The sequence below is a fragment of the Choloepus didactylus genome, chromosome 9, assembly GCF_015220235.1.
Source record: "Choloepus didactylus isolate mChoDid1 chromosome 9, mChoDid1.pri, whole genome shotgun sequence".
Classification (NCBI taxonomy): domain Eukaryota; kingdom Metazoa; phylum Chordata; class Mammalia; order Pilosa; family Megalonychidae; genus Choloepus; species Choloepus didactylus.
Genome location: NC_051315.1, coordinates 134,246,535 through 134,259,899, shown reverse-complemented (window position 1 = coordinate 134,259,899; position 13,365 = coordinate 134,246,535). Strand labels below are relative to the sequence as shown.

Sequence of the window (13,365 nt, the reverse complement as noted above, 5' to 3'; positions counted from 1 at the left end):
TGAGGAGGGCGGATAGCACAGGTGAAGTACTGGCCCACAGGGAGAGAACTCATGGCTTTCTCCCTCCAAGCGTGACCCGAGAGTCAGGGGTAGTAGCCCCCAGGCTAGTTCCACACAGGCCTGTCTCAGAAAGTTCTGGAGCTGCAGGGCCAGACCCCCTTCACCTCTGGGTGAGAAGTCAGGGTGCAGGGAACAGGGACACCGGGGGAAATGGGGCACGGGCTCGTGCAGCCTTGGCTAGAAAGAGCTGGGTCCTTCCAAATTTTTTTCCCCTGTGGATCTGAGATTTTGCAAAATAACCAAACTGAACCAAAGCAGCCCGTGAGCAGCCCCGGCTGCCCGTCCTGGGGGCCGTCTGTGATGGGCTTCGTTCGGAAATACCTGATTTTTGGTTTGGCAAGAATTGGCTTCCCCACGCAGCAGCTGCGCAGGCTCAGTCCCGGGGCAGCTCCCAGGAGTTCTGCGGGGTCCCGCCTTTTGGCTCGCCTTCGATCCTTTTTGTAGCTGCTGGCTCTCTCCAAAGCTTAAGCGAAATTGGGGCCCTCACTCCTGTCCCCCTTTGGAAAGGCTTTCCGGGGTCCCAGCATGCGGCTCTGTACCTCACCAACCTGCGCCCGGCGCCTGCCTCCTCCCGCTCCGCTCTGCCCGCCCGCCTCGTGCGGAGGGGCTTCCAGTCTGCTTCAAGGGGCGCTCGCCGTCCAGTGGGGCCCGGGCATCCCCCTCTCGCGGTCCGGGGCGTCACCTGAACTGGGGAGGGGGGTGGGCAGGGGGCGCGGCGGAGCCTTCTCATCCGCCCAGCCCCGAGGAGAGGCAGCTGGGAGTCGGGCCCGGGGGTCTGCTTTCCCATGGCTGGGACACAGGGATGCTTCCGGAAGGGGTGGCCAGGAGAGGGGTGGGGAGGCAGGGGGCTGCAGGGAGGGGAGGGGGGCGGGAGTCTGCCTGGCCTGGGGCTTGCAGGGGACAGCAGGGAGGGGGAGAGGCTGCCCGAGGGCCGAGTCCAGGACACAGAATCACGGAGGGTGAGAGGACTGGGCTCGGTGTCTGCTCTGTGCCCCTGCTGGCTCCCTTGGCTGGGGCGGTGGTGGCCTCCGTGTGCCCAGGGGATATGCAGGGTGGGCTGGGGCCCAGGAGGGGCCGGGGCTGGGGCTGGGATCTGGCCACCCACAGTGGCCGCTGCTGACATCCAGCTGTCTCTGGAGGGCCTGCCCTGGCGCGAAGGGCCATTACCAGCAAGACTGTGCCCTGGGGCTGGGCGGGGGCCCCGAGGCTCAGAGATGTGGCCCCTCTGTCATGAGTGCAGACTTGGCCGAGGTGGGCTCGTGTGTCAGGTGGTCTCTCAGTCCTGGGAGGAGACCCATGTCATCCTGCAGTCCCATCCGTGCCACCCCATCCCCAGGCCCAGGCTCACAGTTCCCTCAGGGCCAGGGCTGCCCATGGGGAGCCCAGGGGTCCCTTCCAGCTGAACCTGTCCATCACGGTCGCCGAGGGGCGGGGTCAGGGCCGTGGGGAGGGGAGGGGAGGAGCCAGCCGGGGTCTTTTTCATGGTATGGCCCCCGGCCCCCAAGCAGGCGGCCCCTCAAGCCCACCCACCCATGGGGTGCAGCTCGTCTCAGTGTCTGCACGTTCTGAGTGGGCGGCTCTGAAGCCACAGGTGTCTAGGGATTTCCCTCTAACGTGCTAATTGTCGACAGATCATGAAGGAATTGATCTAACTGGTTCATTAGTTGCATTAGTTAAGCGGGCTTTGGCGCATGGGGCCTGTGCGGGTGAGAGCTGGAAATGGAGCCATCTACCAGATCCCAGAAGTTTCCTCAGCCTCCTTGTGCCTCAGTGTCCTCATCTGTAAAATGGGTGCTGATGCCATGTTTCATCCACTCTAAATGCATCTTAGATAGAAGACAAGTATTTTGGGCGTTCTGGGAGATGCAGGAAGCGAGTCAGTGTGGGGCCCTGTGAGCTCAGCAGGAGGGGTTCCCTGCCCCCCCACATACATCTTCAAGTCCTGGGGAACCCAGGAGCCTGGGGGTCACCTCCCTGGTGACATGAGTGGGGGGACCAGTGCTCAGAGGCAAGTCTGGCTGGCCTTAGAGCTCCCTTGACCCAGAGCCTGCAGCCCCAAAGCCCCTCCCCAGAGCCCACCTCCTCGCTCCAAGCCAGCCCCCCAGGATCGCCCCCAGAGCCTCCTGGGTCAGAAGAGGTCAAGTCAGATTCTGTCCCTGCCTGGCCGGGCCCTGCCTGGGCCCCGAGTGACCGTGGCCAGGGCTCCTGCTCTCTGGGCCTCGTTGCCTCCTGTGACCAGGGCCGGGTTGGGTTGGGCCGGAGGTTCCCGGGAGGTGGGCACGGTGGAGCCCCAGGCCCCTCCTGCCGCGTCACCCCCTGCTCCGCTCGTGGCTCCAGGGTGGCCGCTCCCCCGGGGTCCCCAGAAGGGCGCTATGGGCCCACGCTCTCCGCGCTGTGCTGGGGCAGAAGGGCTCCAGGAAGCCGTCGGCCCAGGAGGGTTCACCCCCAACAGAGCTCTGTCTTGGCAGCGGCGATTCTGCCGTGGACGAGCAAGGCAGGGTCTCGGCCCCAGGTGCCCCCACCCCAGCAGGCCTGTGCTCAGAGAGCAAGAGACAGGCGGACAAATGGACACGTAAATAAGGAGAGACGGTGACAGCAGCTGGGACGACATCGGGGTGGGGAGGCCTCTGTGTGGAGGTGGCTGCAGTGGGGACCTGCCGGTGGGCGCCCAGCAGCTGTGCCCGGGAGGGCAGGGGCCTGGGGCGTCCCAGAGGGCCCTGGGTGGCCAGGGCGGCCGGGTAGGCCGAGCAGCGGCCGGCGGAGGGAGGCAGGGACTGGCTGTCGGGCCTCGAGGGTGCACCTGCGAGCTGCCTGGATGGATCCAGGGTGTGGGGGGCTCTGGGCAGTGCTCTGGCTGCCGTGGGATGGCGGCTGGAGGCTCTGTGGAGGGGTGATGGTGGACCTGCCAGGAGGACTTCAGACGGACTTTGAGGTTAAAACAGATGGATTTGATGAAAGGAGAAGAGGGGTTCGGCTCCTGGCAGGGCGAGGTGAGGAGGGGAGCTAGATCGGGGCCACCCGAGGGTGCCGAGGTTTGGTCAGATACGCTGCGGACCTTCCGGGTTTTGTTTGCCCCTCGGGGCGCCCGCTTCTGGGTCTGTGGCCTGGGGGCCCCTCCTCCCCTGTGTCCACGGTGGGGTGAGGCCACGGGCCCAGCCTGGGGCGCGTCTGGCTTTGGAGCCAGCTGTGTTGGGGCAAAGCGCCCCTCCTGCTCCTTGCCCCTCGCCCCCTCTCGGCTCCCGGAAGCTCCCCTGCTTGATGCCTCCCCATCCCCCTGAGCATCCCCCTGAGCCTCTTTGCTGCCTCCCCCTTCCCAAGCCTGAACCCCAGCCTCTGCTCCCCTCCTCCCCGCCCCTCCCCTCCCTTCTCTGCCCCAGCCTGGAGCCCTGTGTCCTGCTGTCGACCCTCCCAGTGGCACCTCCCAGCTCCCTGCCACCATCTCCGGGCCCCCGACTGCCTGACGCCTGCTCCCCCCACCCGGCCTCGCGGTCCCTGCTCAGACCCCTTCCGGACAGCCCTCCGCGCAGCTTGGCAGGAGGGGTCTCCTCGAGCCGCTCTGTCCTTTGCTCCCTGCATTCTCTCCACCATCATGACCCCCAGACGCGTCCAAGGGGAGGGTGGCCCGGCTGAGGACGCTGGTGCCGAGCCCTGGGCTCGGAGGCCCCAGGGTCACTGTCGTCAGCGACCCCGTCAGGCTCCGGCACCCGCATGTTACCCCCACCCTTCACCCCCCAGACCTGTCCGCCACCCCAGCCTGGTCCTCCCCCAGGGGCTTCCCCGCGCTTCCTCGGGAGGGGCTCGGGGGCTCTTGATGTCTGCACCCCTGGGGCTGTGGCCGGGGGTCAGGGTGGGACAGGGGAGGGCGGGCCCTGGGCTGACCCCAGGTGGGGCTGCGGGGCCTCTTGGTGCCCTGCCCCCAGGAGAAGGGTGACCCCACCCCAGGAAGTTGTCCTGCCCACAGGAAGATGCCCCTACCTCAAGAGTGTGCTCCTGCCCCAGGCGGGTGCCCGTGAATGGTGTGGGGTTTTGTGCTGTGTCTGCCACTGTCTGGGGGGCACAGGGCCTCCGGGCTCCCTCCGTCCTGGCTGCCCGTGGCCACCTGCACATTGTTACCTGGCCAGGGAGCAGGGCCACCCAGTGGCCACGGTCTGCCCAGCCCCGTCCTGGCCCCGCTGTGTGGCTCCGGGAAAGGGAGGCTCCTGTGCCCTCCAAGTTCACTGGCTGGTGGGGTGCTCTGGAGTCTGGGTGGTCCTCGGGGCTCATGCAGCCCACCCTCCTGGGCACTGGGCTTGGGGGGAGTCTTAGCTGCTTTTCCGTGGCGCTCCCACCTGCCGTGCACCTGCGCTGAGTTCATGGAGTCGATCAGAAGGGGGGCCCCAGGAAACAGGGATGGGGGACAGGGACACTGACCAGTGCCAGGTGAGGGTTGTAGGCCAGTGTGCCCCCGGGCCCAATCAGTCCTCCGTCCTTGAAGCAGGCTGAAGCCCCTCCTAAGCCAGTCCTCCGGGACTGGACAGGTACGTCCGGCAGGTTCCGCCCTGCTCAGCTTTCCTTGTCCCCGTGACTCCCCGTTCTCTCCTCTCTGTCTCCCCGGCCGCCTCTCGGTGCTTCTCCATCCTGCCCCCCGAGCCTCCACCTCCTCGGGTCTCCCCCGAGCACTTGGGCCCCACCCCACCCCGCTGCCCTGGCTGCTGCTTGGCTCTGCTCCGCAGCCCTGTGTTGTGTCGTGCACTGTGTGGCCGCCGCCGGTCTGAGCAGCCATGTGGGCCGGGCAATGACCGCAGCCTCTGCCTCCCCAGGGCCTTCGTGTACCTCAGCAACCTGCTGTACCCCGTGCCCCTGGTGCACCGCGTGGCCATCGTCAGCGAGAAGGGTGAGGTGAAGGGCTTCCTGCGCGTGGCGGTCCAGGCCATCTCAGGTGCGTGCAGCCCCGGGCTGGGGAGGGCTCTCCTTGGGCAGTCCGTCCCCTTCCCAGCCCCCCAGCCTCCTCTGGGTGACCCAAGGCTGTTCCTCTGTCTCTCTGGAACTGGCCTCCAGGCTGCTGAACGGAAGCTGCTGCCACCAGCTCTTGGCTTTGGCTGGCTGGACCACCCGAGCTAGCTGGGGGGCTTCCCCTGGGTGGGCTCAGCTGAGCCTATCCTGGCCCAGGGACCCCCATTCCTATCAGGCAGCCCCAGAAGGTCCCAAAGAACAGCTGCCCCTTAGTGCCCTTCCCAACCTGGTGCAGAGTGGGGGCTCTCTCCCCACCCTACCCCGTCGTCTCTCCAGCCCCAGGAGAGGGGCCTGAGGCTCAGGAGGCTGGGCAGGCGGGCATCTGGCCCCCACCCCATGCAGCCTCTGCCCAGCAAGGGGGCACACAGCTCCTCTGCCAAGGGGGTGGGCAGGCTGGGCTGGCACCACAGAGCAGATGAGGAGACCGAGGAGTGGCAGCCAGGTGACCCCCAGGGAGGCCTTTCACTCCTGGTCAGCATCCTCCCCACTCCCAGCCAGAGTCCTCCCACCCTAGTCCTAAGTCCTCCCACTCCCGGTCAGTGTCCTCCCTGCCCCCAGCTGGAGTCCTCCCGGCTCCCAGCCAGAATCCTCCCCATTCCCAGCCAGAGTCCTCCCACTCCAGTCCTAAGTCCTCCCCACTCCCGGTTAGCGTCCTCCCGGCTCCCAGCCAGCATCCTCCCCGCTCCCAGCCAGAGTCCTCCCAACTCCTGATTGGAGTCCTCCCTGCTCCTGACCGGCGTCTTCCCCACTCCCAGCTGGGGTCCTCCCCACTCCTGGCCAGCGTCCTCCCCACTGACCACCCCAGGGAGGAGGAAGGCCCTCCCACTGACTGGCTCCCGCTGACCGGAGCCTGCTGGCCCAGCCCCCCAGGGTGGGGAAGCGTCCCACGGCCTCCCCTCCGGGAGCAAGACCGCGTCAGAGCCCATGGAGCAGGCCCACAGCCCGGCTTGGTGGTTCAGTGCCGGCCCCATGAGCCGTCTGCTGGCCTGGCTGCCCTTGGTGGGGCAGCCAGCCCCTGGGGGTCCATATCTGAGCACTGAGTCCTGTGTGAGGCATTCCCTCGGGGCTCACTGTCGCCCTGTACCCCGATTCTCAGATGAGGGTCGCCCGCTGGGAGGGTGCAGAAGCCGCTCTGTCCCCGGCTGCGAGCACCCTCGGTCCTTCTCCGTCCTCACCCCTGGGCCCCTGGGCTGTCCCCTCATGACCGACCAGGAAACGGGCTGGCAGGTTCCTGGCCCTGGTTGCAGGGCTGGCATCCAGGTGTGGTGTTGCTCACCTGTGGGGGCCTCCAGGGCCCCAAGGGGTGCTCAGGAGGTGCAGGGGAGAAGGTGCAGGGAGTGGGGGGCACCCGGCCAGCCGAGCTCGGTGGGGAGCTACTGTAGTGAGAGAAAACGAGGCTGAAGGTGGCCAGCGGGGAGGGGCTGCCACGGGTGGTCCCTGCTGCTGCAGCCTGGAGGAGGGGCTCTGTACCCCCTGATCTCTTCCTTGCTCCTCCCCTGTCCTGACCGGGCTGGGCTGGGGGAGCCTGGGTCCCACTGGGTCTCACTGAGCCCACCCTACGTTCCCCGGTCTCTGGGTCCTGGTGGGGAAGGGAGCTGGGCAGTTGTACATCATGCCTGCAGAGTGGGGTGGAGGGGGTGGGAGCATGGACCCCAGTGGGCACTTCCCAGGGGTCTTGGGTGGGGTCAGCCTGCTCCTGCACCTCTGCAGTCACAGCCCCTGGGCCCCCATCCTCCTGGCACCCCGGGCTCAAGTTAGCTCGTCCCCCTCAGGCCTGCACTCACTGTTCCCAGCAGCCCCCGGCTAGAGCACTTGAGACCCCACAGGCCCCCAAGCGCAGGGTGCTTGTCCCTGTGGCCTGCGCCAGGCAGAAGGGGGCGTGGAGGCCTGTCACAGGGTCGGGGTGTCAGCCAGAGGGGCTGGAATGGGAATGGACTAGGGGTCTCCACAAGCCAGGTTGGGGCCTGCAGGACGTGGGAAGGGACTTGTGTTTTGTCCCGAGCCCAGCGGGAAACCTGAGAGCCCTCAGTGAGGGAGGGGCAGGGGACCCTCAAGGGTCCGGGCGGGTGACCGCGGTGGCTTCGCAGGGTGGGTTGGAGAAGCAGGAGTGATTTTGGAGTAAAGCAGCAGAACTTGGTGGAGGAGCTTTGCACAGTAAGGTGTGGGGGTGGGGGTCAGGGTACCCCCAGGTTCTAGCTTGGGCACCTGGGGGTGACCCTGGGGGGTCCAGGACTGGGAGGCGAGGTAGGGGCTTGTAGGTTTGGTTCTGCAAACGCCACGTCCCTGGCTCCCCTCAGCAGCTGCAAGGAGGCGGCAGCTGCTCTGGGCCCCTGGGGGTGGCACTGGGGTGTCCCACACACCCTGCACCCCATCTGCCCACGCTGCCCCTGGGCCTGAGCGCCCGGCCCTGACGGTCTTCCTCGCTCCTTGCAGCCGACGAGGAGGCCCCCGACTATGGCTCTGGCGTCCGCCAGTCAGGAACTGCCAAAATCTCCTTCGACGACCAGCACTTTGAGAAGGTAGGGGCGCCCTGCCCGGCGGCCACCCCGGAGCCAGCGGCCCCGTTTCTGCTTTAGGTGGGGCCAGGGCAGAGACCCTGTCAGTGTACCCCAGGCCGCTCCGCCCTGCCCGAGGCCCCCCACCCCTCTCAGACCCTCTTAGACTCTGCCGGGCCTCTCCACTACCTCTCTCCCCCTGCACCTTCGGCCCCGCACTGACCTCTGAGGGCTGGGACAGGTGCCTCCGTCCCCGGATGCCTGTCCTCTGTCCCAGGCTCACCCCGAGGGTTCTGTACCCCAGAGCTGCACAAAGGGGAGCAGGGGGAGGGGTGAAGAGGCGGGGGCTGGGGCAGCAAGGGGTGCCAGGCAGAGCAGGGAGGGCGGGGTGGGACGAGGGGAGCAGCATGCAGGCCCTCTGCGCCTTTCCCGCCACCCGCTCTCGTGGAGCCATCGCCTCACACGGCCCTCGACCCTTAGAGTCAAAAGGGACGTGGCAGCCGATTCACTGCAGGGAAACCGAGGCCTCAGGAGGTGGGGGCTGGGTGGTCCGTGCAGGCCCAGCCCCGGCCGCCCCCCACGCCGCTCCCCTCCGTGCAGTTCCAGTCCGAGTCCTGCCCCGCGGCGGGGCTGTCGCGCTCGGGGACGTCGCAGGAGGAGCTGCGCATCGTGGAGGGCCAGGGCCAGGGCGCCGACGCGGGCCCCTCGGCCGACGAGGTCAACAACAACACCTGCTCAGGTGGGTCGGCTGCCCGGAGGACGAGGCCCTGGAGCCCTCTCCAGCCCGTCCTGCTGCTGCACGGCCCCGGCCTGTCCCCACTGGCCTGGGTGCAAACGGGGGAGGCCAGGACCCCCTGCGACCCCCGGACCCCAGTGTCCCAGGCCGGGGGGCCTCTGGGGTCCTTCACGCTGCCCCCCCGGCCCCCACAGCGGTGCCTCCGGAAGGCCTCCTCCTGGACAGCCCGGACAAGGCCGCCCTGGACGGGCCCCCCGACGCCACCCCGGACCACCTGTGCCTGGGCAGCACCTTCACCTTCCGCGTGACCGTCCTGCAGGCGTCCAGCATCTCCGCCGAGTACGCCGACATCTTCTGCCAGTTCAAGTGAGCCTCTGCCCGCCCCCGTCGGCCCCCGGGCACGGCCCCTCCATCTGTGGGCCGCGGTCCTGGGGTGGGGTGGCCCGGCCCCAAGCCCCCCGCCTGGCCCCAGCACGTGCCCTCTGCCCCCGCAGCTTCATCCACCGCCACGACGAGGCCTTCTCCACCGAGCCTCTGAAAAACACGGGCCGCGGGCCGCCGCTCGGCTTCTACCACGTCCAGAACGTAGGCCCTGGGCCCGGACCCTCCTCTGCCCCACGCTGGGCCCCCCAACCGCACGCCCAGCTTGGCTCCCGAGGCCACGGGCAGCTGGTGGTGGCTCTCAGGCTGGGGCACCGGTGGGGGGGGGGGCGAAGGCCCAAGGGGGTCCGGACCGCAGGGGCAGCCCTTGCCCTTGGCCCCTCCTCAAGCTCCGCATCCTGGGGGGCCGCTGAGCCCCAGGCCAGAGTCCCCTCCCCAGGCTGAGCCCCGTCTGTCCTGGGAGGGAAGCCGAGGGGGTTCTGTGAGACCCCCACACACACCTGAAAACGGCCTTCCCCCCCAGATCGCGGTGGAGGTGACCAAGTCGTTCGTCGAGTACATCAGGAGCCAGCCCATCGTCTTCGAGGTCTTTGGCCACTACCAGCAGCACCCATTCCCGCCCCTCTGCAAGGACGTGCTCAGGTCAGCGGCCCTGGGCCCCGGGCCTGGGTCTCGGCCACAGAGCCCCTTCCTCCACCATCACTGCCCCCTCGATGGGGAGGCTTGTGCATGTGGCCTGGTGGGCCGAGAGCCTGTCACAACTCTGGGCTTGCATCCGGCTCCCCTCCAAAACTGGGGAGGGGCTTTTCCAAGGGCCCTGTTGTCAGGACCCCAGCTTCCAGCAGGGTTCAGTGCAGGGTGGGGGCTGCCCCTGGGCTCAGCTGGAGACTGGCCTGGGGTGGCCAGGGTGGGGAGGCTGCTTCCGAGAGCTCTGCTGGAGGGGCCCCGCTGTCCCTCCCCAAGTCTCCAGGGCCCCTGGGGGCATTTGCCCTGGTCTCTCATTCGCTGTGGGTCCTGAGGACTGAAACAAGGAGGCTTGGGGGGCATGTGGGTTGTGCCCCCTGCTCGCCGGCTCCTTCCTGTGGTGGGTGGGGGTCTCAGCCCTGGGCCAGGCCAACCCCTTCAGCTGCCCCCCGCTGTCGGGCATGCTGGGAGGACTGTGGGTTGGTCTCGGGGGGCTTTGGGATCCTCTTGTCTTCATTCTGGGTCTCCCCACTTGGTAGGCCCCAGAGCTAAGTGGGGATCCAGGGGTCGGGGCAAAGAGGAGAGCAAGGAGAGGCTGTGATTTGGGGGCTCCTGGCCCCAGGAGCCTCGTCCACACTCAGGAGAGCTGAGGGAGGCATGTCCAGGTGTCAGGGTGTCTGAGTGCTGGGGTGTCAGGGTGTCGGGATGCTGGGGTGTCTGGGTGTCAGGGTGTTGGGGTGTCCTGGTGTCGGGATGCTGGGGTGTCTGGGTGTCAGGGTGTTGGGGTGTCCAGATGACTGGATGTCTGAGTGTTAGGGTGTCTGGATATCAGGGTGTCCAGCTATCTGAGTGTCCAAGTGTCAGGGTGTCTGGATGTTGGGGTGTTGGGGAATTGGGGTGGCAGGGTGTCCAGATGTCAGGGTGTCCAGGTGTCCTGGTGTCTGGGTGTCAGGGTGTCTGGGTGTCAGGGTGTCTGAGTATCTGGGTGTCGGGGTGTCCAGGTGCCCGGGTGTCAGAGTGTGTGGGTGTCCTGGAGTCTGGGTGTCTGGGTGTCCTGGAGTCTGGGTGTCTGAGTGTTAGGGTGTCGGGGTGTCTGGGTATTGGTGTGTCAGGGTGTTGGGGTGTCTGGGGGGTGTCTCACGTGCCCTGGGCCTCCTGGTCCCCGAGGTCCCTCCTCTCCTATCCACGGTGGCCTGCAGGGAGGGAGGGCTGGGGTCAGCAGCCAGACCCCCTGTCCTGAGCCGCCCCTACCCGCTGGGCCCCCGCTCACAGCCGCGTGCCCTTCTCCGCAGCCCCCTGAGGCCATCGCGCCGCCATTTTCCTCGAGTCATGCCGCTGTCCAAGCCAGGTAGGTGGGCCCTCCTGCAAGGGGCTCCCTCCTGGGGCGGGGGGTACGTGGGGACCCCGGGCTGTCCCTTGATGCCCCAGAGCATGCACTGAGCAGCGGGTGCCAGCCTGACGGGCTCCTGCCCACCGGTGTGATGCGCCCGGACAGAGGACAGGAGGGGGGCTGGGCTGGACGGCCTTGAGGCGGCGGCGGGGCCAGCTGAACTGGACGGGGAAGGGTGGACAGGCTTCGGGGTGAGAGGATGTCGGAGGTTTCAGGTGGGAGTGTGCAGGGTCGTTGGACGAGGGGCGTTGGAAACCTGCCGGTTCCGTCCCAGGGCCTCAGAGCCGGGGGGGAGCACTCGGAATCAGCTGGATTTGGGTTGAAAGACGTAGATTTCTTCCTGGGAGGAAAGAGCCAAAGCCCAGGGCCGCGGCGGGTGGGCGTGCAGAGGCAGTTCTGGGACCCGGAACCCCGCATGCCCCCGAGGAGGTGCGGGCCCTGCCCGTGGGGGTGGGCGGCCGTCCCAGGCGGCCTTGGGGTCCCGGCAGGGTGAGGTTTGTTGCGCAGCCTGAGGACGCTGTGTGAGAACAGCCCCCAGCGCCCCAGGCCTGACGACCCACCTGCCGTGTCTGCACCTCATGTCTGGCGAGGGGTGGGGGGTGGACACCTGGTTTGCAAAGTTCCCGTCTTCCTCAGTGTCCCCGAATCCGCAGGGGGACGTTCTGACCCACAGTTATGGGTCCCCTGGGGTGGGGCCTGGAGGACAGAGGTGGCGAGAGGTGGGGTCCCTGGGCAGGGTTCGTGGCGGCTCCGGCCGTGTCCGACAGCCTCTTCGGGATGGTGCCGAGGTGCACTGGCCACACTCCCCCACCTGGGGCGGGAGGGCGCGGGAGGATCCTCCTGTCCCCTGGCCTGACTGCCCAGGGCTGTTCCTGGGGCGGGGGCAGCGTCTCCCGGGGTGTGGGTAGAGAGGGAGCCTGGGTCACCGCCGTCCCTCCGCAGTGCCCGCCACCAAGCTCAGCACGCTGACGCGGCCCAGCCCCGGGCCCTGCCGCTGCAAGTACGAGCTGCTCGTCTACTTCGAGATCTGCGAGCTGGAGGCCAACGGCGAGTGAGTGGGCTCGGCCGCCTCGGGGGTTACCTGGTGGGGGGGGGGGGTGGGAACCGGCTGGGGGTCCCCAGGGGTTGTGGTGGGGGAGGGGGAGAGGAGGAGAGAACGTGCACTGAGCTGCCAGTGCCAGTGGTGCTGGGGGCCCAGAGAGACAAAACCTGCCCTTGAGGAGCTGACATGGGGAACAGCGGGGCGGGGGGAAGCCGGAGCCCTGGGCGGGGCCGGAGTGAGTGAACGAGGGGCTGCGAGGAGCTGGTGGCAGGCGGCAGGGCCCCGGGGTGGAGGGGAATTTGGGCCTTGCCCTGTGTGCCCCTCCAGGGCCCGAGCAGGGGGCAGGGGGCTGTGGCTGGGGGCTGTGCATCATCGGGGCAAAGGGGAGCAGGAGGCTGGCTGGGGGCTGCTGCCAGGAACCCCATTGGACCTTCCCAGAGTGGTGTCCTGTGGGGCTGGTGGGCTGAAGGCGACTCTGGGTGCCCCCCATCTTTGCCCGAGGCAGCGGCTACCCTCCTGGCCCTCGCCTTGTCCTGCAGGGTGGGGAGGGAGGCGGGCTGTGGCCTGCCCCTCACGCATCTCTCTCTGACAGCTACATCCCCGCCGTGGTGGACCACCGAGGTGGCATGCCCTGCATGGGGACCTTCCTGCTGCACCAGGTGGGACCCCCCTGCCCTGCCCGTCCCGAGCCCCGCAGCCGCGTGGCCCCCGGGCCTATCTGACTGTCCTCCCTCCTGGCGCCCGCAGGGAATCCAGAGACGCATAACCGTGACGCTGCTGCACGAGACGGGCAGCCACATCCGCTGGAAGGAAGTGCGAGAGCTGGTCGTGGGTGAGTGGGGGCCGGGGGCGGGGCTGTGTGACCTTGGCTGAGCGCATAGCCTCTCTGTTCCTCCACCCCTCACCCGAGGATGGGAGCCTGCCCCAAGTTGCTGTTTAATCACTGAGGATCTTGGACGTTTTGAACTCTTGGTTCTACCAGAAACGTGTCTCGTGCTAAGCTCCACCATCTCTCTTCCCTTTTTAACTAGTACAGTTGTCCATGGGAGTGGGTGCCTGGCCCAAGGCCACATAGGGCCCCCAGGCGCCCCCTGAGTTGACAGGCATCCCCTGGGAGCAAGGCCTTGGCATTTGGGGCATTGGAGGGAGCCATAGCAGGGCTGACGGGGAGACCCATCCGCCAAAGCAGGACCCTGGCCAGGGAGGTCCTGGGGTGCGAGGACTGACGCTCTGACGTTAGATGTCCACACCTGCTGTCACACGCGCCACCTCCTTGAGTCCAGCTGTGGCCGGGACACTGAAACGTGTGGGTCCACTAAAGGGAAACAGGAAGCAAACGCACAGCTGACAGGGTTCAGGGCACGGCGGGCTGACCAAGGACCCCCTCAGGGTGTGCCTGCCCCCGGGGGACGGGAGAGGCCAGTTCCCGCAGCACGGGGCCCTCTGGGGGGCCATCACCTCTCCCCAGCTGCCTGGGCCAGCCCACCCCTCAGGCGCCTCTGCCTGCAGCATCCGAGGCCTGGGGTCCCGCCCTCCTTTCCGCCCCAGTGGGCCGCCCCCATCCAGAAACACAGATGAGAGCGAG

General features: G+C 67.7%; 1 protein-coding gene across 29 annotated transcripts in view; it reads left to right on the top strand.

Annotated features, from left to right (window-relative positions):
• KIF1A (kinesin family member 1A) overlaps positions 1–13,365 on the top strand; it is an 86,825-nt gene that overhangs the window by 51,514 nt on the left and 21,946 nt on the right. For all 29 annotated transcript variants that reach the window (XM_037849179.1, XM_037849178.1, XM_037849177.1 and 26 more), the window contains 10 exons: positions 4,860–4,978; positions 7,486–7,571; positions 8,148–8,286; positions 8,478–8,649; positions 8,778–8,868; positions 9,188–9,306; positions 10,641–10,696; positions 11,681–11,789; positions 12,373–12,439; positions 12,528–12,612. In XM_037849179.1, coding sequence (XP_037705107.1) covers positions 4,860–4,978; positions 7,486–7,571; positions 8,148–8,286; positions 8,478–8,649; positions 8,778–8,868; positions 9,188–9,306; positions 10,641–10,696; positions 11,681–11,789; positions 12,373–12,439; positions 12,528–12,612 — 1,043 coding nt within the window. The remainder of the gene's footprint in view (positions 1–4,859; positions 4,979–7,485; positions 7,572–8,147; positions 8,287–8,477; positions 8,650–8,777; positions 8,869–9,187; positions 9,307–10,640; positions 10,697–11,680; positions 11,790–12,372; positions 12,440–12,527; positions 12,613–13,365) is intronic.